General features: G+C 41.9%; 1 protein-coding gene across 1 annotated transcript in view; it reads left to right on the top strand.

The window, feature by feature from the left end:
• Window positions 1-20,711, top strand: part of PHACTR1 (phosphatase and actin regulator 1) — a 178,166-nt gene that overhangs the window by 110,231 nt on the left and 47,224 nt on the right. The window contains exons 6-7 of the mRNA XM_077810641.1: window positions 8,358-8,566; window positions 12,355-12,511. Of these exons, the coding sequence (XP_077666767.1) occupies window positions 8,358-8,566; window positions 12,355-12,511 (366 nt within the window). The remainder of the gene's footprint in view (window positions 1-8,357; window positions 8,567-12,354; window positions 12,512-20,711) is intronic.

The following is a 20,711-nucleotide window of genomic DNA, read 5'->3' as shown; positions in this document are numbered from 1 at the left end:
CTCCAGATACTGCAGTAGTTCTACTGTCAAGTGATGTGAAGCATTACTAAAGAACACTATGGTATTTTTTTTTATAAGGAAGAGGATACTGACAAGCCTCAGTGTGAACCATAACCAGCCCTCTTCAGCGAAAAGGGTGCCTTTTTTTTTAATTGTTAAAAGCAAAGGCCTGTTTCTTCTTGCTTTCTTCCTGAATCAGTGGGATTTCCTCGTTCTGGTAAATTCAGCTGGTGTGGGTTGATCCCTGAGCCCATCTGTAATTTTCTCCCTAAACTCTCCAGCATTCTTTTCTTAAACCTCACGCCCCTAAACCATTCCCTCCTCACCCACCTCCGCTTCTGTGGCCAAGAATAAGGAAAGAAAGAACACGCAATCCCCTTCTTTTAACAACATAGATTTTTTGCTTTAGAAGACCAGGTCTCCAGAGAGCTGACTGTCTAACAACATCTGAAGGTAGGGAAAAGGTACGAGCTATGTGAAAGGAAGTTAGAAATGATTTGCCAATGAGTTAGAAGCATGCCAAAGAAAAATGAGGACTACCTGATCATGGAGTAGGAACCAGGGACCACGTTTTTGTGTGTGACCTTGATCAAGTTACTTAACTTCTATGCCTCTGTTTTCCTCTCTGTAAAACAGGTGATAACGCTTACCGGCCTCGCAAGAGTGTTGTGAGCATTAACAGGGCAATATTTTAAAAGCATTTTAAAAATGAAAATTGCTATGTAAGTGCCAAGTGGTGTTATGATTTTAAGTGACACATTCCTAACTCTCATAAAGGATCTGCACTCACTCCCTCTTCTTGTAGCAACAGTGGGACAAGAGCTAGGCCGCAATTTTCCTACATGAGGATAACATTGTGTCACAATTTAAACAAAGGGATAATTTATGCAGCCAACTTCTTTAAAATCCAAGAAAATTTTGGGTTCCACGATGTAGATTTGCTATCAGGGTACCTCTCTTCCCCGACTTCAGTATGGCTTTTCTGACATATAGTTTGTGCCCTTCCTGTGTTCCTGAACGTTGACTTGGAGGGGCAGCTACTTGGCGTGACATGCTAGTCTAATCTCCAGCCATGCACCCAATCAGTCTCTCTAATGAGGCTGCCAATTAGTGTCAATCATGATGCATACTCTTGTAAACTCGCAACTGGGGTCAGACCTTATTTCTTACAGGATACTAAACAGCTAACAGATGGTAATGATGGGTAATTCCAGTTACCAATGCCCTGCCCTGGGATAGAAAGTGAAAACCTCTGTATCAGAAAGTTTCTGTAACCAATTGTCCTTAGACATCCAGTTCCCTCAGACTTCAAATTTATAAAATAAATCATATTAGACCTACCTACCAGAAGTCTTGTAGTTCTTATCGAATGCATTTCAGTCTATAAAACTTTTCAAGAGAACTACTTTTGTCTAAACTTCACGGCCTGAGGGTAGACACTCTGAATATGTATAGCTAATCCTATGCTCATCCCAGTGTAGTATTATATTAATAAATGTACAGTGATCTGAAGTGTTTCTATTTTTAGTTTAATTGATAAGCAACAAAACAATATACTCTTGATCTGACAACATTTTGATAGAATCTTTTCTGGTAACTCTTCATTCTGTTATCAAAGAAGAATGTATGATAGTTTGTGGGGATATGTTTTATCCCACTAGATTTTTACAGGAGTGATTTCCCTGTTCTATTTAGAGTACACCCTTGAGTAACAAGAATATCAGTAGTTGTCTGTATAATCCTTAAATTCTGACTTTCTCATGAAAATCTTTTCTTAATAGCAGCACTGTAATTTACATATTAAGATAAATTCTTTTTTGAAACCAGTGCCCGCATAGCCATGGTCTTGATCTCTAAACAACCAAAGCAACAAAATCTGAAACAGCTTTTAAAACTGATGATCTGAAACATTTAGTAGTGTAATTGTTCAGTACATAATACTACTACTAGCCCAACAGCCTTTACAAATAATTTTGTAGTAGACCACATGACAGTGCATATTTCCTACCAACAAAGAGGAAATCTATCACAGTAGAATTACTTGTGCCCTTGATTGTTTTTCATAAGTAAACTGCAGTACTGCAGGTAGGGCAAAAGTGCACAACACCTTGTCATCTGACTTAGCGAATGAAATTAATAGTGTGGAACAGAAATCAGGAAATACATAAAATAGCAGGAAAAAATAGGGCTTAAAATAGCAAGTGGTATTATTGGTGGACTGCATGACTGAGGAAGTTGTAAAGAGATGGAGAATCTTCCACTGCTAGGACACCAGTTCAAATCAAGCCTCAGTGTGATAGGGATTGAAACTTGCTATTACCATCTAACTGCTGTATGGTAACCTAAATTGTTGAAATGTACGCAGGACCTCAGGCATGAATAGCCCCCGCCCCCCCCCCCCCCCCCAAAATACTCTGTCACAATAAGCACCTGGTTGGTAACTCCAGGAGAGAGGTAGAGGCAGACTGAATGGGCATAAAGACTGAGCTACCCTCCCACCTCTTCTGTTACTTGGTGAACTTGTACTGCGCCTGACAGTGCTGTGTTTAAACTGAGCTGAATGATTTTACTGTCTAGCGTTCACTGTTTTTTTACAGAACAGCATTATGCTGAGCTTTATCATCTCTAAGATATTAGATCTGAGTCTTCGGGATTTCGTGTATCTGCCACTGAAGAGTTACACAGAAAAACAGATAATCAGAAAAAGAGAGATTTTTAAAAGAAGTTAATTGAATTTAAATTATTAAAGCATATCAATAAAATAAAAGTTAATTGAAAGTTTTTAAAGACTGTAATGCATTTATATATCCTTAGAAGAATTCAGCTGATGCATCCCAAAATTACTTCTTGGATAAAAATAGTATAATGTAAAATTCATTGAAATCTAATAGAGAAATTCACAACCCAATTCTTCATGAATGTTTAATACTTTGTGCTACAAAATGTAGAATATCTCTAGGCAAATAAATTCCTTTCTTTGATATGTCCAGTCAGTAAATATATGCAATATAAGCTGCAATTACCAAATGATCTCTTTGACGTCTAACATAATGATAACAAATGGTATCACTCACTTATAGTATCTAGGGCCTTTTATCCCTATGAATCCCAAAGCACTTTATGGGATAACAGTTCACCCCCCTTGAAAATGCAGTCATTTCTGGGGTGAAACTTGGCAACTGTTTAATGGTCCTCATCAACACCACACAACAGGTTAGGGAAGAACATTAAGATAACATCTCCAACTGACGTAGTGGAAGGTGATTTAAACAGTTAAAGGGCCCAGTCCTCCAGGGTGCTGTGGAGTATCTACTGTGGTTCTGCACATCCTAGACTCTCTAAAGGAGTGGCAGTTGCTTTGCAGGATCATACCCAAATCTGATAGTTGCCTCAAATGGAATGTGGCCAGGACAGCTGGATTAATGTCCATACTCACGTGGAAAGGAGCATGAGAATTTTAACAACGACAAGGTCAAGAACTCAGATTTACTTCTCATCCAAAGAGCAGCATCTCCAACAGCAGAGGGCCTCCTAATTTCATACAGTTATTGTTTCTGAAAGAAGAGCACCTACTACTGAATCACCAACACCACTGCAACACCCAGGATTTTTTCTGACAGTCTCTGATCCTAGTAGAGGGAGGCAATATGGTCTGGTGAATAGGGCACATGGCTGGAAGGTAGGAAATTTCGGTTCCTTTCCTGGCTCTGCGCTTCACCTGCGATGTGACATTGGACTTCAGCTCTCCCGTTCTCAGTTTCCCTGTCTTTAAAAATGTACCTGCATTGATACTTACGTTCCCTTATGAAGTGCTTTGAGACCTACATGTGAAGAGAGCTAAACAGTAGTAATAACAACCAGGTTTGAACCTATTAGGTTGTGGGAAGTGATGAGCTCATAACCTAAGATACTATACGGCAGCAGCAATAGGACTGAATGTTTAGAGAGTAAAAGCAAATTGCTCTTCAGTGTCTGGCTTTTTGGGCTGTTGCACAGACAATTCATGTGTCTTGGTATATCCCATTTGGGATCTTGCTAAAAATAGAAAATGACCACTGGCGCTCCCAAGTCAGTTTGTAGACAGACGGCTCTAATGCACATTTCCATTTCTTTTTGATTCCTGTAGGACCCCTTGCCTAACATTCACAAATTAAACACAACCTTGGTCGTATATTTCATCTGAGACACAGCTCATCTGCAGATAATGTATCCCCATTCATCTTTTGTACTGTTCTATTGTAAATGAGGTGAAGAAAAAAATCTCAGGACTTACATTTCGCTTCAATTTACCTTCTTCCTGTAGACATGATGTAAAATACCAAAATAATGAAAGAAATTATAAAACCATGTGTTAGTCCAAGTTATTTGGCAAGCTTGGAATGGTTTAATTAATCTCCCCTCGCTCGGTAAAGATTCCTATGCTGTATTTATATTTCCCAAGGATTTAAAGTTTCTCGGGGCAGGGGGAGAGTTGGAAGCCCATGCTGTCACATAGGTGTGGCAGTTTGGCCAGTTAATCCACTATCTGTGCAGTCTCCTTCATACAACTAATGAAAGTGTTACATGCAAATTAGCTGTAGAGTAAGAGTGGTAATTGGCTGAGTCATAGGCGCCGACTCCGTTGGTGCTCCGGGGCTGGAGCACCCACGGGGAAAAATTAATGGGTGCTCTGCACCCACCGGCAGCCAAGCTCCACTCTCTGCCTCACCTCACCACCTCCTCCGCCTCCTCCCCTGAGCGTGCCATGTCCCCACTCCTCTGCCTACCTCCCAGCGCTTGCTGCCACCAAACAGCTGTAGCAAGCTCCGGGAGGGAGCGGGGAGGAGCGGGAACGTGGCAGGCTCAGGAGAGGAGGTGGGGCCAGGGCAGGGATTTGGGGAAGGGGTTGGAATGGGGGCGGGAGGAGGTGGGGCAGTCGGGGCGGGGCCAGGGGCAGAGGGGAGTCGAGCACCTACCGGCGCCAGTAGAAGTCAGTGCCTATGGGCTGAGTAACCCTTTGATATCACAGTGCTCTGGGACTTTTAGCGTGGTGTAGATATATGCCTTGCTGTAGCTGGACGCTGCACAGGTGTAATTAGTACAGTCAAAATGGCTGAGAACTTAAAAATTGGACAGTCACAGACTGAGTATCCTAGAGATGATTGAACCTTGTGATATTCTAAACAAAAAGAGGTCTCAACCATGCTTGTAGCTGTTTGAATATGTCATCCTAGGCTTCAGAGTGACAATCCTTGAATTTGAGAGAGATGTATATATATTACACACAGAAACCCATGTTAAAAGAATATTATTAAAGTTAAGTCATGCACTCAGAAATAAGATTGTATATGCAGCCTTCATTCTTTCCCCTTGAGCTTTTAAATGCATGATCGCATACTGTTTTTTCCACAGGAGCCCTGCTTCATTAGGTGCACAGGATGGAGGGTGCTCACTCAATGAGTAGCTGTTCAATATTTTGTTTTCTCATTGTTCAATGTGTGACCCTAGCAATTGTTTACTGGACCCTGTTCAAACTCTGCTCTGAAGACAGAATTATTAATTTCTCCAGGTTTTTCTTATGGCGCTTATCACTGTAATATCGAGTGCTTCACAAACATTAATCAATTGAGAGGTAATGTGATCCTTCTGTAAGGATCAGCAGGAGTTGAACCAGGCCAGTAGGGCTACCAAGCAGCTGAATCCCCACGTTGCTGCTTGACAGCAGCTGTAACCTGGCCACTCCCTGCAACTCATAGTCTACAGAGGTTCAATGCCATGACAAGGTTCACCTCGAGTGATCTGACTGACAGTGGTCTTAGCAAGCCCTGATTGTCTCCTTGTCCCTATAGAAGCCCAGGGGGCATGCCAGGAAGAATCCAGGCAAAAGGCAGATCCCTAGCTACCTGCCATGACCACCCTGCTTCTCTGTTCCTGAACGCCTGGTACTGACCTTGGCTCTGACTTGGATTTTGACTCCTAGTTGACCCCCTGGAAACTCAAAATGAACCTTGATATGTGGTATTGACCATCAGCCTGATTCCTGACAGTGGCTCTGACCCTCAGCTTGACTTATCCCTGACACTGGCTCTGACCCTAGCTTCAGTTCTGGGATCTCAAGCTCCTGCCACTAGTCCTGCCTACCTGCGCCCAGAATCCTAACACCTTGGATGTATAAATAGGAATATTGAGTAGGAGCAAGGAGATTATATTACCTCTGTATTTGACACTGGTTGACCACTACTGGAATACTCTGTCCAGTTCTGGTGTCCACAGTTCAAGAAGGATGTTGATAAATTGGAAAGCGTTCAGAGAGGAGTACAAGAATAATTAAAGGATTGGAAAACATGCCTTATAGTGATAGACTTCAGGCTCTCAATCTGTTTAATTTAACAAAGATAAGGTTACTTGATCACAGTCTGTAAGTACGTACTTTTGGATCAAAACTTTGCTAATGGGCTCTTAAGTCTAGCCGACAAAGGTATTACAAGATCCTACGGCTGGAAGTTGATCCTAGACAAATTCAGACAAGAAATAAGGTGGAAAGTTTTAACAGTCAGGGTAATTAACTTTACAACGGTTTTTTGTTAGATTCACTAGTAATTTTGAAATCAAGATTGGATGTTTTGCTAAGAATATGCACTAATTCAATCAAAAATTAATTCATGGAAATCCTATGGCCTGTGTTATGTAGGAGATCAGATTAAATGATCTATGAATAGTCCAAAAAAAACCCCTTGTGAGATTAGGAAGTGGTTCTAGCCCCATTTTGTGATGGGGGCCTGAGACACAGACATTAAGGCCAAAAGTTTCCACTAATTTTGGGGGCCCAATTTGAGACTCCTAGGACCTGATTTTTCAGAGTATTTGGCCTTAAATATCATTTGATATATTCAAAATACAGCTCCCATTGACTTACAGCTGTGAGTGCTCAACACTTCTACAAACCAGACCCTGAGGTCTCAAGTTGCGGACCCAGAAAATGAGAAACATACAATTAGTAACCACCTGTGAAAAGTTTAAGTGACTTGCCCAATGTCACATAGGAATCTCTGTCCGAGGCAAGATAGAATCTAATTCTCCAGGGCAGCATTCAACTGCCTTAACCATGAGACCCTCCTTTCCCTCCATACCTCATTCTCTACACACCTTCCATCTTCTGCTTCATTTGTCTCAGGGACAACAGCCTCCTTTATACACAACCCTGGCACATTCCCAGAGCAGGTCCATCCTGTGCACTGAGTGAGGCAAGGGTCCTGTGAAAAAAATAGTATTTTTTTGATCATGTAATTACAGATTGTATCATGTGTATACCCCAGGGGCCAGATTAAGATTACTCATTCAAACTTGATTCTGGCCTTTTTGAACAGCTGACGTGCTTAACTTTGCAACCTTAATAATGTTCTTTTTAATATAGTTTTTTCTGTGTAATTTCCTAGGTGTTTTAGAAAGCAAACTGGAAAAACAAAAATTCAATCATGTGGCATCATATTGATGCCCACATGAGTCATCAGTGGGTTTGGCACCTTTAGACACACTGCACAGGCTTCTGCCAATGCAACTGAGTAACTGATAGCAGTAGCAGGTTGTCATTCTTCATGAGGACCAACCCTAGAGGGGGCTGAGACATGCACTATGCCAGTGAATTTCACAGATATATGCTGACAGCAGAGGAATGGTGAGACTCAGGAATCTTGGGTCCTCCCCACACTTGTTCCTAGTCCCATTTTCCTTGTCCAGCTGGTCCCAAACTCCCTCCTATAACTTGTCCCAGTTTATGTGGATTTTCACAGGGATAGCAAAAGGCACATCCCTGGCACACAGGCCACAGCTCCTGCCAATTTTTCAACATGTGCTCCAAAATGTTGGGGCTCTATAGCTTTTCAGTGCAAAGGTCAGCAGAATTTTTTAACATGAGCAAACCGTCATGTTTTTCCCTAAACTCATTCTCAGAAACAACAGAACCAATTTCACCAAAATTTTCCAAAGAAATTCAGCCTCAGGCAGACACCAAGCATGGAAAGTTTAGTCCAGATGATTAACATTTGGCAACATTATAAGCAACTGAAAACAGGGTCATATATTGGGAAGTGTCAGGCAACCTTAATAATAGGTCCTTTCTCAGTTCTGGTTATGCAAGTTTTTAAATTGGAATTATCCTTTAATTCCTTACTAACCAATGTAACTTAATTTTTCCTGTTTACCATGTTTTAACCCATTCTTGTTGGTAACTATAATCCTTCCATCTTCCCCTCTTAAAAAAAATGTCTGCAGTATAAAAAGGCCCTTGTGTTCTGACTTCAGAGAAGCAGCCCTGACTCCTGCTAAGCAATTTTCTCTAATTTTCTTAATTTCTCTTTTTAATTCTCCTTTTCCGATAGCTCTGGTTTACACCCGGGTGACAGTGTCACGAAAACAGGACCTGGAGGCCTTTCCGACATGAGACAAGTGCCAACCGTTGTGATCGAATGCGATGACGATAAAGAAAATGTGCCTCATGAATCTGACTATGAAGATTCTTCCTGCCTTTACTCAAGAGAGGAAGAGGATGACGAGGAAGATGAAGATGATGATAGCTCATTATTTACAAGTAAGACTCATCCTTCCCTCTCCCCTTTTATTGGTGTTGGTTTTTTTTTTAATTTATCCTCAAAGCACAAGGAAAACACAAGCAAACTGGATATCTTGGGCTGGATTTTCTTGTCACTTCACTGACCTAAATTAGAATAAACTCCATTGACTACAACAGAGTAACAGCAGCATAAAATCAGTGATTGTGAGAGGACAATCAGGTGTTTTATACTTAATAAGTACAAAGTCATGTCAGAATATTTACATACAGGTTTTTTTTTTAAAATGTGTCGGCGTCAAGTCAAGAAGGCAGTGGGAGTTTTACCAACAACTTAAATAGGATCAGAATGAGCCCAGTACTGAGCAGTTTTGAAACAATACTAAAGTAGGGCCAGGTCTGGAGATCTTGACTCAGGTCTTATTCAATCCTCGTTTAGGAAAAACTCCCATTTAAGTCAGTGTGAGTATTTTGCCCTGGAACTTTTGTCCAGGTAAGTATTGGATAAAAAACGAGGAAGGACTTCAGGATTCACTCCTAAATTATTGCTGGACATCTGCTCTTTATTTTAAATACCACCCTTAATGGACAAGGGGTAGTTTTTGAAATAGATCCTTCCAGCACTGACTGGCATTTCTGGTTTGTACCTCATACAGTGTGGATTATACACATAGAGAAAGCTCAGCATGTTCTCTAAGAACAAAATAACACAGGTACACTGTTTTTTGTTAGGATCAGTATCCACGGGGGTCAGGGCCAATTCTGCTCACATACTTACTGAACTCATTGAATACTTGAGTACTGTGGGCAGTATTTAGCTCTCTGTATGCTGTGCTCGCATTTTTCTTAATTTAGTCCTTACTGATTTAAAAATCAAGGGCCTGAATGTGACCTTGCTTACAGCACTCTTACACCAGTGTAACCCTGCTGACTTCTTTGGAGTCACTCCTGGATTACACCAGTCTAAATGAGTTCAGAATCAGACTCCAAAACCCTAAGCTACAATAAGAAGTGTAATTACTAGTAAAAACATGATCCTCATTCTCCACTACCCTGCACAATGTAGCGTAATTTACATCTGTACAAATGCTATCATCTCATTTGGTATCATTTTACTCCCACTCCACACGGTGCAAGGCAGCGGAGAATCAGGCCCACAAATGACAACTCTACGTTAAATTAAAGACCTACGGTTGCGGGGTTAGCTGCATCTCTTCCCCCTTTCTGGTTGCTCTCTGAGTGCACCCCCCTCCAGTATTTGGCCTCTAGTCCATAGCTCTCTCTAGGTGAAATCTCACAATTCTTCCACTCTTTGACTAGAACGTGGGTCCGCTACCCTGTGTACAGCAACTGGATATCACCCTGAAGGTCTGAATGGGTTGCAAGCACCTGCATTTCCTCCCTTCAGGATCATGTGACCGACAATATTGACCAACAGCCTTCTTAAAACAAAGCATTTTTATTGAGCACTTAGAACAAAAAATTAAAGACACAAGATTTTAAAATAACGAACATCCTACTTGCATATTTAATGTCATCTAATCTTATGCTTCACTACAGGCTAAGTTAGATAGACTTTCCTCTTAAATGACAAGAACAGAACAGAGCCACCTCTCAAAGCCCTGATCCTCCTGTGTCTGTGAGACTCTCAATCTGGTTCTCTCAGTTAGTGTGTCGACTGCAGCTGGGAGCATGCCTCGCAGCCTGTCAGTGGCACCAATTCAGATATTTCCTGGAAGGTACAAATTCCGGTCCCTCTAACCAACCCCCTGGCAAGGGACCCCATTCCAGTCTCTGTTCATGCCCGCCCTCCTCCTGCAGGAACCCCAGGTCTCCCTCAGCTGGTGAGCTTCCCTTTCTCATACTGCATGAGCTGGTTCCGACAAAAGTCAAGTTGTCGGCGGACTCCCCTGCACCCTGCTGTATCTGAACAGACTTTGCATGTGCCAGTCACAATACCGATTGGGCTGGCCACCCCTCCGCAGCCAGGCCAAATCTGAGTAGTATTGAGTCGTATGCTCTGGGCCGCGCCAGCAGCAGCCATACTGATTTAGAATGGGATCACTGCTTAAAAGGGGTCAGCCCGTGGGCCCTGCGGCTCCACAAGCTATGCAACTTTGAGCAAGTGCAAAAACCTTGGAGAGAGATGTTCATTCCCCTCCAGCCTTCCCCCCAGCCCCACCCTCCCCAAACTGGTGCCACTGCACCCCACACAGGCAGACTCGCACTTGCTCTCCTCGAGCTAGCACAGTAAAAATAGCAGTGTGGATGTTGCAGAATGGGTGGCAGCTCAGGCTGGCCAGCCAAGCTCAGACCCAGAGGGACATGAGTAGTTAGCCCGAGCCGCCACTAGTGCCACAGTGCCACACTGCTATTTTTAGCATGCTAGCTCAAGCAGAGCTAGCACAAGGCTGTCTACCTGGGCTGGGAGAGACACTCCCAGCTGCAGTGTATACGTACCTATTCTGACTCTCACTGTTCAAGCTGGTCTGGGTGCTGCCCAAGGACAGCAGGCTTGACTCAGTAAGGATACATGCTCTGGCATTGTCTCTTTGTGAACCTTAAGTGTAAGCTGTGAGGTGACTATGAGAAAAGACCTCCTCCCTCTTTCTCTAGGTGGACAGGCCCTGCTACCCAGTCAGACGCTGAGGGTGAAATATCCATTCTGTTATATGGCACAGAAACCCCACGCTGGTGGCAGATCCAGATACAATATTAATCATTATTAAAAAACACCCCCACAATTGTTACATCTGCATCTTATTCTCTTTACCTGTTGGACCAAATTCTGTCCTTCACTGTAATGATATACAGTAACTCCTCACTTAAAGTCATCCCGGTTAACATTTTCATTATTAGGTCGCTGATCTATTAGAAAACATACTCATTTAAAGTTGCGCAATGTTCTGTTATAAGATTGTTTGGCTCGCCCCACTCTGCCCACCTGACCGGCGCTCCTGCCAGGGAGCAGGGTCGGAGGCTCACCCGCTCCCCAGCTGGAATGCCGGGTGGACAGAATGGGGCAAACCCCTGCACCCTAACCCCACTCCCCATCAGGAGGACTGGGTGGGTGGAGCGGAGCAAGCCCCCACACCCCAACCCCGCTACACCCCTGCCTCAAGCAAGCCTCACAGTAATCATTGGTGAGTACAGTATTAAATTGTTTGTTTACAATTATTTAAAACTTATACTGTATATGTATATAATGTCTTTTGTCTGGCAAAAAATATTTCCCTGGAACCTAACTCCCCTATTTACATTAATTCTTATGGGGAAATTGGATTCACTTAACATCGTTTCACTTAAAGTAGCATTTTTCAGGAACATAACTACCAAGTTAAGTGAGGAGTTACTGTGAATTAAAAGTGACTCCACTGAAGCTAATAAACTGGTGTAAATCTGGAAAAAAATCGATCTAAGGCTTCCCCTTAAAATTAGATTGACCTAGTTACGTCACTCAGGGCTATGAAAAATGTCACACTCTGAGCGACATACTTAGGTCAATCTAACCCCCACTGTAGATGCAGCTTGATCAGTGGAATAATTATTTTGTCAATTTAGCTACTGCCTCTTGAGGTGGCGGTTTAATTACCTTGATGGAAAAACCCCTTCCGTCAATGTAAGAAGCATCTACACTACAGCACTGCAACAGTGCAGCTGCAGTGGCATAATTGTGCCACTGTAGTGTAGACTAGAATCTAACTTAGTTCACTCTGCTTATCCTCTCCTGACGGTTACCGCTTTGCCTGCTGTATGATATGGTACAATGTTGACATCCCCTTTGGCAAGACCTCTCTTTTCTTCCATAGGTTCTCTGGCAATGAAAATCTGCAGGCAGGATTCTTTAGCAATCAAACTTAGCAACAGGCCCTCCAAACGAGAGCTGGAGGAAAAGAACATCCTCCCAAAGCAGACGGATGAGGAGAGACTTGAACTGAGGCAGCAGATTGGAACAAAGCTAACAAGGTAAGATCCAAACACTTTTCTAATGTTTACCATCAAGCAATGGGTTGCTGGGAGAGTGGACTGCAAGATACAACTTTTATCCTTGGGCTATGGAGATTTTAAGGTCATCTATTCGCAATGCTCTACATGTGAGATGTCACCCAACAGGCTGAAGAAAACCAACAGCTCTAGGCTTTGCCTCTGCTTCAGTATAATTTCCCATACACAGCCCCATCTCACCCTCAGGGGTCCTTTGCTACAGAAAGGCCCATGGAAATGTGCTTTCTGCATTGATGCTCATTTTCTGCTTCCCAATGAAAAGGTGTAGCTTTGGGAACATTCTGGGCTGTAGCATGTGGAACCTTCTTTATGTACTCTTTTGTGAAACCATTGGTGCTACTAAATGACTGACATGAAGCCCCCTCCTGACTGAGCAGCTAAATATATTCCTATCCAGCAACACTCCAATACCTATCACACACAACCTGATTTTGGGTCAGGCTTGGGCCAGGTTTCTCCTTTTGAAGACTCATTCATCTCTCTAATCTTATTTCTTTCCACTTGATCTTATATTTGCCATGATAGATGTGGGCTAGGGTAGAGAGGTGACTGATAAACATGAAGGGTAGAATTTATTACCTCTCTTCCTCTCAGCAATTAGTTGCATTCAGAATAGTTAGCATTCCTTGGCGATATGTGTAAGATGTTGGAGCGCTTTCCTGTATACTTTTTACCTATGCTTTCTATGTTAAATCTAATACTCCAACTAGCCTGTGGGGTCTGGCAGCAGTATTATGCAGGAGTAGGCAGTAATAATGCTTTATGAACTAAAATTTTCAACTCTACAGCTTGCTTAGTAGCTTGGCTTAGTGTATTTGCACAAAAAAATCCAAATTGATAGTGAGCTAAAAATAGAAGTGTCAGGAAGAAAATGAGAAGTGTGTATCTATATGCAACATCTGCTTTATCACATACAGTACTCGGGAGTTTCCCTCAGTGAACCCTGTGTTATTGGTACAGGTCAGATTATTTCTACCGGGTGACTCTTAGCTTGCATATAGGAACATAGGATTCCATGTTGAATCTGACCAAGGCTCACCTAATTCAGTGTCCTGTTTCTGACAGTGGTCCACACCAAATGCTTCAGAGAAAGGTACATGCAACCTTGCAATAAGCAGCTGTAAAATTATTTGCCTCCCCACATTAGGTATCCTTATAATCCCTATTAGTTAGAGATTGTCTTAAGCCCTGAAGTATGTGGTTTAATATCTCTCCAGAATGTATATTAATCATTACAACTTTGAATAAGCTGCTTTTATATATAATGTCCAATCACTTTTTGAATGTTGCTATATTTTTGGCCTCAACAACATCCTATGGCCATGAGTTCCACAGATTAATCACATGCTGTGTGAAAAAATATTTCCTTTTATTGGTTTGGAATTTGCCACCTTTCAATTTTAATGAATGTTGTCTTGTTGTGTTATCAGACAGGGAGAATAGATGCTTCTAATGTACCTTCTCTATATCATTCATTATTTATATACTTGTCCCATGTCCCCTCTTACTCATCTCCTTTGTAAGGTAAACAATTCCAGTCTTTTCAATCTCTTTATGCCCCTAATCATTTTTTACACCTTTCTCTGAAATCCCTCTAATTCTGCCATATTTTGGTTGTGATGAGTGAGCAATACTGTGAGCAGTATTCCAGACGAAGCTGCACCATTGAATTATATCATGGTATTATAATATTTTCCATATTATTCTCCATCCTACTCCTTATTCATCATAACTTCTTTTTTGACTGCAGGTGCACACTGAGTTGAGGTCTTCAATGAGATGTCCAGAGTGGCACCCAGATCCTTTTTCTTAGTTGATACAGTTAATTTAGAACCCTGTAAGGTATATGAGGGATTTAATTTTTCCCTCCCCAATGTGCATAACTTCGCGTTTGTTGATATTCAACTTCATTTGCCATCATGTTGCCCATTCACCTAGATTGGTTAGGCCCTTCTGAAGTTTTACACTCCTCTCTGGACTTCTCTAATGTAAATAACTTTGTGTCATCTGCAACTTTTGCCACCTCATTGCTCATTCCCCTTTCCAGATGATTAATACGTATATTAAACAACACTGCTCCAACTGATTTAATGTCCCTGTGGGAACAAGGTGTTTCTGCAGTTTGATTTTCAACTGAGTAAACCAATTTTGACAATAACTGGAGCATTTCTTAGTTAGGCCTCATGTTCTCACAATATCACTGCCTTTTTGTCCAGTGCACTCATCTTGCTATTTGTGCTCCTTTACTGTCGGAGGTACGAAACTGGATATTGTCTTCTGATGTAGCCATGGGTTAGAGAGTGAAAATCCTAAAAGTTTAGAATGATAAAATATCTGAGCTGAGAAAAATACAGGACCTGATTCATCACTGCATTACTCCAGTTTTATACCAGTGTAACTTCATTGAAGTTAATGGAATCACAATAGGAATAACATAGTGGTGAATCAGGCTCTGTGACAATTGGAATTTAGAGTTTTGCATCTCCCTCTGCTGAGTAGAGTTAGAAGTAGAATTAAGAAACTTTGGGAGAAAAATACTTCCTTAGCCAGGCTGCAAATACAATAGGCCACAAATGCTGCAAAACTAGACAGGGTTACAGGTCTCAGCAGTAAAAACCTAGAATGTGTCTTATGTCTAAATACAAAATATCAGAGTATAAATCCAGGCTATCTATGGCTAGCCTGTAGGCTGATAGATATATTTATTTGGATGGAAATGTCTCGAATTTGGTGTGCAAAAATGTGCCATTTCCATGGCTTGCAGAATAATTTTCAGAAAACTCAAGTCGATTTTTTTTCTGTTGTGTAAATAACATTTCAAAACCTCATTATTGCATCCATCCTTTGTTGTCACATAATGATCCAAATCGCAAGCAAAATTAAAGGCGTACAGGATTTATAGTCCTTGGGGAAGAACTGAGATGCAGACTATGATTGCAGTTGGTAAGTTTAATAATATTTCTGAGGAATTTGTACCATTCCAGCAATGGGTCCCAAAGGTTTGAAATAACCAGCCAATTAAATTACATACATTATTTGCAGAAGAAATATAAAATACAGAATAAAATCTTTTGCAGATAGTTACCATTGTCAGCAATGAACGGGATCAATTTGTTTTCACTGGAACGCTGATTAGGACACTTCAGTATTTATGTGCATTCTTCTCTATGCTTAGTTAAGGAGAGAACATTAGCTGCAGTATTTGGAAGATCAGAAATTAGATCTAAAAAGAGAGTGTTATTTAAAAAAGAAGCTTATGGGCAGGCATGCTAAGATTTCGATCTTTGACCTACTGCACAGGGCCACATTCATCCCTGTGTAATTCCACTGACTCAGAAGTGTCTGTTCATATTGTATTTAAATCTCAAATTGTTCTCAGAAAATGCTTATGACTCTATTATTGTGTCTGACAACTCATAGCCAGATACCACAGCACATTTAATAAATCAAAGTTCACCAGCTGAACCAGTTCTAACCTGATTTGCACCCCGGTGATGCCGCAGCAGTAAATAGGGCTGCTGAGCATATTCCACAGCAGAATTTGGCCTACAGTAGGCTCTTTGAATCTTAGCATCAGCACAATGCAACGCAGGAGCTTCACGGTCCATAATAACAACACTCAACATGTTTGTAGCGCTTCGCACAAGTAGTAAGTATCGTTATCCCCATTTTACAGATCAAGAAACTGAGGTTCAGAGAAGTAAAGTGGCTTACCCAAGACCACAAAATGAGTCTGTGACAAAGTAGGAAGAAAACCCAGGTCTCTGGAATCCCAGTCACATGCATTGGCCATGGGACCATGCGCTAATACCCATCAGTTCAGAAGCAGCAATGCCAGCAAATGGCTATATGGAATCCTCCCTGTGGCCAAATTAGAAGGAGCTGTTCCGATATGTTGGTTTCTAGTAGTGAAACAAGATACTGTCCTTCAGTTTGTAACACTCATGAGATGCGGGTAGGAGTTGAACACTGTAGACCAGTTCCTCGGCTGCTGTACATCATCATATTTCCATTGACTCCCATGGAGCTATGCTGGATTACACCAGTTGAGAATGGGGCACTTTAAACAAATCTTTTTTTAAAACTGTGTATTTCAAAGTTTGTGTTTGGAAACTTCTTTATTAGGTATGCTCACCTGCTCACCTACGCCTCCTATTGTTTATGTTTTCTGGTGCCTCCTCAACCCCCCGGCTGCACAATAAGGCAGAGGTGTGCAATGTAAGTGACATTAGGCCGGAATACGGTAATTTAAGCAAAATTGGGACCTTACAGTTGTCACAGTTACTGGTGGAACTGCACCTCTGGCCCCTCCTGGTTTCTTTGAGTGCACCCCCGCTCAGCTCTCAGGCCTCTAGCCATTACACCATGATCCAGATGGAGTCACACCACAACATCCTGTTTGCTGTTCCAAAAGTCCCGTGTTAAGATAGATCAATACGGGATAATCTACTAACCCAGTATACCATAACTTCCCCTTCCCGACCAGCTCACATACAATGTTAATGAAATGGTTACATCTCCGTATGCATAACATCATTACATATCAGCTCTTTCTGTCACAACATCATCCTCAGAATACTGGTGTTGCAGCCCTGTGTGGTATATGCAAATGTTGCCCGCAGAAGGGCAGGCCAGAGGAGTGCCACACCATCTTCCAGACAATGTGCATATGCTCTAGGCATTTTGGCCAGGTGCCCGTTAGGCCTGCAGGGAGCAGATGTAAATTGCCCTCCCTTCTGCAGCAATACTCGGAGCGTGTACTGTGCCCCTGCAACACACTGTTATTTGCAAAGCTATGTCTAAGCATTGCCATGCTCAAAATGTCCTTTGAAACCCATCCAAAGTAGCACAGGGGAACCATGACTCCCATCCTGTCTCCATCCACACATTTAAGAATTAAAAGGATTCAGTTAAAAAACAAACAAACAAAGGAGTCTCTTTCTAACACATATGCATTCTTTTTTGTGATCTCCCCCTATCCTCACATATCTGAGTAAGGGGCACCTAGATAGTGTGTTGAGATCTGCAATGCAAATAAGGCTACGGCTGCACTGGCCCTTTACAGCGCTGCAACTTTCTTGCTCGGGGGTGTGAAAAAACTTTGAAGTTTCGAGTGTAGCCAGGCCCTAATACAGTGTTAACCAGCACATACTTCAGTAACATGCTCCGCAGAAAGGCGTAAGAGGATAGTGCTCTGCACTATATTTTGTTCTATATTTCTAAATTTATTCATTCTGCAACACACTGTCTATACCACCGCCACTGGAAAATCTGATTTCAGGCAATGCAGATAATACACTGCATGTATCACAAGACAAATATGATGTATGAGAATAGTCTATTGAAACGCATTCCGCATAATATATCAATAAAAACAGGTGTGACACAATACAATCCCACAGATTATTAAAAAATAAGAATGAAGTATTTGTGGTTTGGCAGTATTGTGGTAAAAATCACACGTCAAATCTGTTATTGAGTAGCGGACTTGACAGATGGTGGTCTCCCACAGTTTTATTGGGGAAGATAATCTCTTCTGAACATTCACCTTACCTATGCTTTGTCTGCCTTGACTGTGCTGAAAAACATTGCCTAGGAACAGAGGAATCCGCTTATCCATGGAATTCCCGTGGAAGTAAAAGATCACCATACAATTCTGAAATGTCACGTATCTGTTGTGGGATTTTACGACCTGTTCAAATCAAGTTCTGATTGCCTACGTGTGTGAGGGAGTGTGTGTGCACACACAGGGGAGAAAGAGGGAAGAGCGGACAGATGAAATGGAGCGAAGAGGAAAGAGAACTGGGCTGGCAGGGAAAAGGTGGAGGGGAAATTATGTCATCAGTTCAGATATGATTTGACCATAAGGCTGGCAGAAATATCATAAGTATTAAAGAACTGTAAATCTGCAGTGTTTGCAGAACAGCAAGCACCATGGCTATTTGGATAGTCAAGTCGTCTTCAGATAATTTGACTTGTCTGAAATTTGCTTCAATGTTAAATGTAATGCAATAAAAGACAATCAAATTATTTAAGTCAGCTGCATTTTTCAGGTTGATAGATCCTTATAGAGGATGATGTGTTCAGAGGAGATGTTATTATCCCATTGGCAGAGACAGTACTTCTTGGTAGAAAGCTGTCCAAAAGAATTTATTTTTAACAATAAAATTTGGCAAATATTTCTATAAGGGACCATGGCATCATTCATGCCTGTAAAAGTAGACCAGCAATTGTTGAACATGCCATTCAGAGGCTGGCTTGCTGGCACCTTCAGTAACATCATGCCTTCCGTACTCCATGCCATGGTGTTGACAGATGCAGCAAGGACTGTAACTGTGACCTCTATTCCTAACACAACATTAGTTATACTGATCGACCAATTCTCACATGAGCAGGTTTTTCGTTTCAGGTTCTAAATCTGAACTTTGAGAGACAAAGTCAGTTGGTTGTAATGTGGGGAAAATGCTAAATATCCCTCTGAATCACTGCCATGGCCACACACACATTATTCAGTGATAGAGTAATTGCAGTTGTACTGTACTACATGTCTTCACCAACCAACCCATGAATTGCTCAATGTTTTTAAACGCACAAAGGCTCTTTAAAAGGCCTGCAGGAAACAGCCAAAAGAGATCCTTTTTGTTTACTGAAAGTTTTCTGCTATGAGGACAGAGACAGCTTTTTGAAATGATTTATTATTTAACCAATCCCACTGAGGGTACGCAGACTTTATTCAGCCACAGACTGGCTGCAAGGTAGCCCCTGCCGATCGTGACTGAATGATTGTTCTGGACCCAGTTCTCAGGATTTTCATTCTCTCACTATCTCAGAATCTTTTAGGGATAGCCAGGCAGTGATTCTGGGCTTTGCTCAAAGATTTTATTTTACTTCTTTAATGTGAAATCATTTCTTCCTAATTACCTCTGAGGTCTGCAATTCTACCATTCATCGTTAGGCTTCAGTAATGAGAGAAAAACATTCCCCAAGGCAACAACTCATCCTTAATGGCAGCAGAGTGTTTGGAGCTTGCCTCCTCACATTTTGCATGTTAGGGAAAAACTACGCGGAAAATAGAATTGTGTTAAACAAGCTCCTCTAAATCCTGGATTCAGGGGGAGAGTCCAGCAGAACTAGCTGTCTGAGTGTTGTCTGGTGAAGAAAAGCTGAAGAGAGCTGAGCCCGTGTTTTGGTGATGATGGTTAATCAGAGTATAACAGGGAGTGTCTTTGCTCCTGACATCTTGCCCCATAGAAACTGCCTACACTCCCACTAGCTATACATTCAGAGTGCCATTTATTTTGAGTTCCCACCAATATCAGAAGAGTCCCTGTGCAACAGTCTGTTTACAGTATCTTCTGTGCTTTTGACCCTCTCATCAGGACTTGAGGGCTTAACTAGCCCTCCCTGTCCTCCCCCCATCCCCCTTCCTTCCTGTGCCTTTTTATCAGATTTGGGATGATGGGCTCATTGGCTCTCTATCCCCAACAGCCTGATTATCTAATTACCTCAGTCATCTTTCCCTGGGAAACTAATTGGCATCTAAAGGTTATGTCTACACAACAAATTAAAATCCATGTGTCAAGGTTCCTCCCCCACTCTGAACTCTAGGGTACAGATGTGGGGACCTGCATGAAAAACCTCCTAAGCTTATCTTTACCAGCTTAGGTCAAAACTTCCCCAAGGTACAAAATATTCCACTCTTTGTCCTTGGATTGGCCACTACCACCACCAAACTAATACTGGTTACTGGGGAAGAGCTGTTTGGACGCGTCTTTCCCCCCAAAATACTTCCCAAAACCTTGCACCCCACTTCCTGGACAAGATTTGGTAAAAAGCCTCACCAATTTGCCTAGGTGACTACAGACCCAGACCCTTGGACCTTAAGAACAATGAACAATCCTCCCAACACTTGCACCCCCCCTTTCCTGGGAAATGTTGGATAAAAAGCCTCACCAATTTGCATAGGTGACCACAGACCCAAACCCTTGGATCTGAGAACAATGAAAAAGTATTCAGTTTTCTTACAAGAAGACTTTTAATAAAAATAGAAGTAAATAGAAATAAAGAAATCCCCCCTGTAAAATCAGGATGGTAGATATCTTACAGGGTAATTAGATTCAAAAACATAGAGAACCCCTCTAGGCAAAACCTTAAGTTACAA

This window comes from Eretmochelys imbricata, chromosome 2, assembly GCF_965152235.1.
Source record: "Eretmochelys imbricata isolate rEreImb1 chromosome 2, rEreImb1.hap1, whole genome shotgun sequence".
NCBI lineage: Eukaryota > Metazoa > Chordata > Testudines > Cheloniidae > Eretmochelys > Eretmochelys imbricata.
Note: the sequence above shows the minus strand (reverse complement) of the source record. Positions and strands in the feature narration are given on the sequence as shown.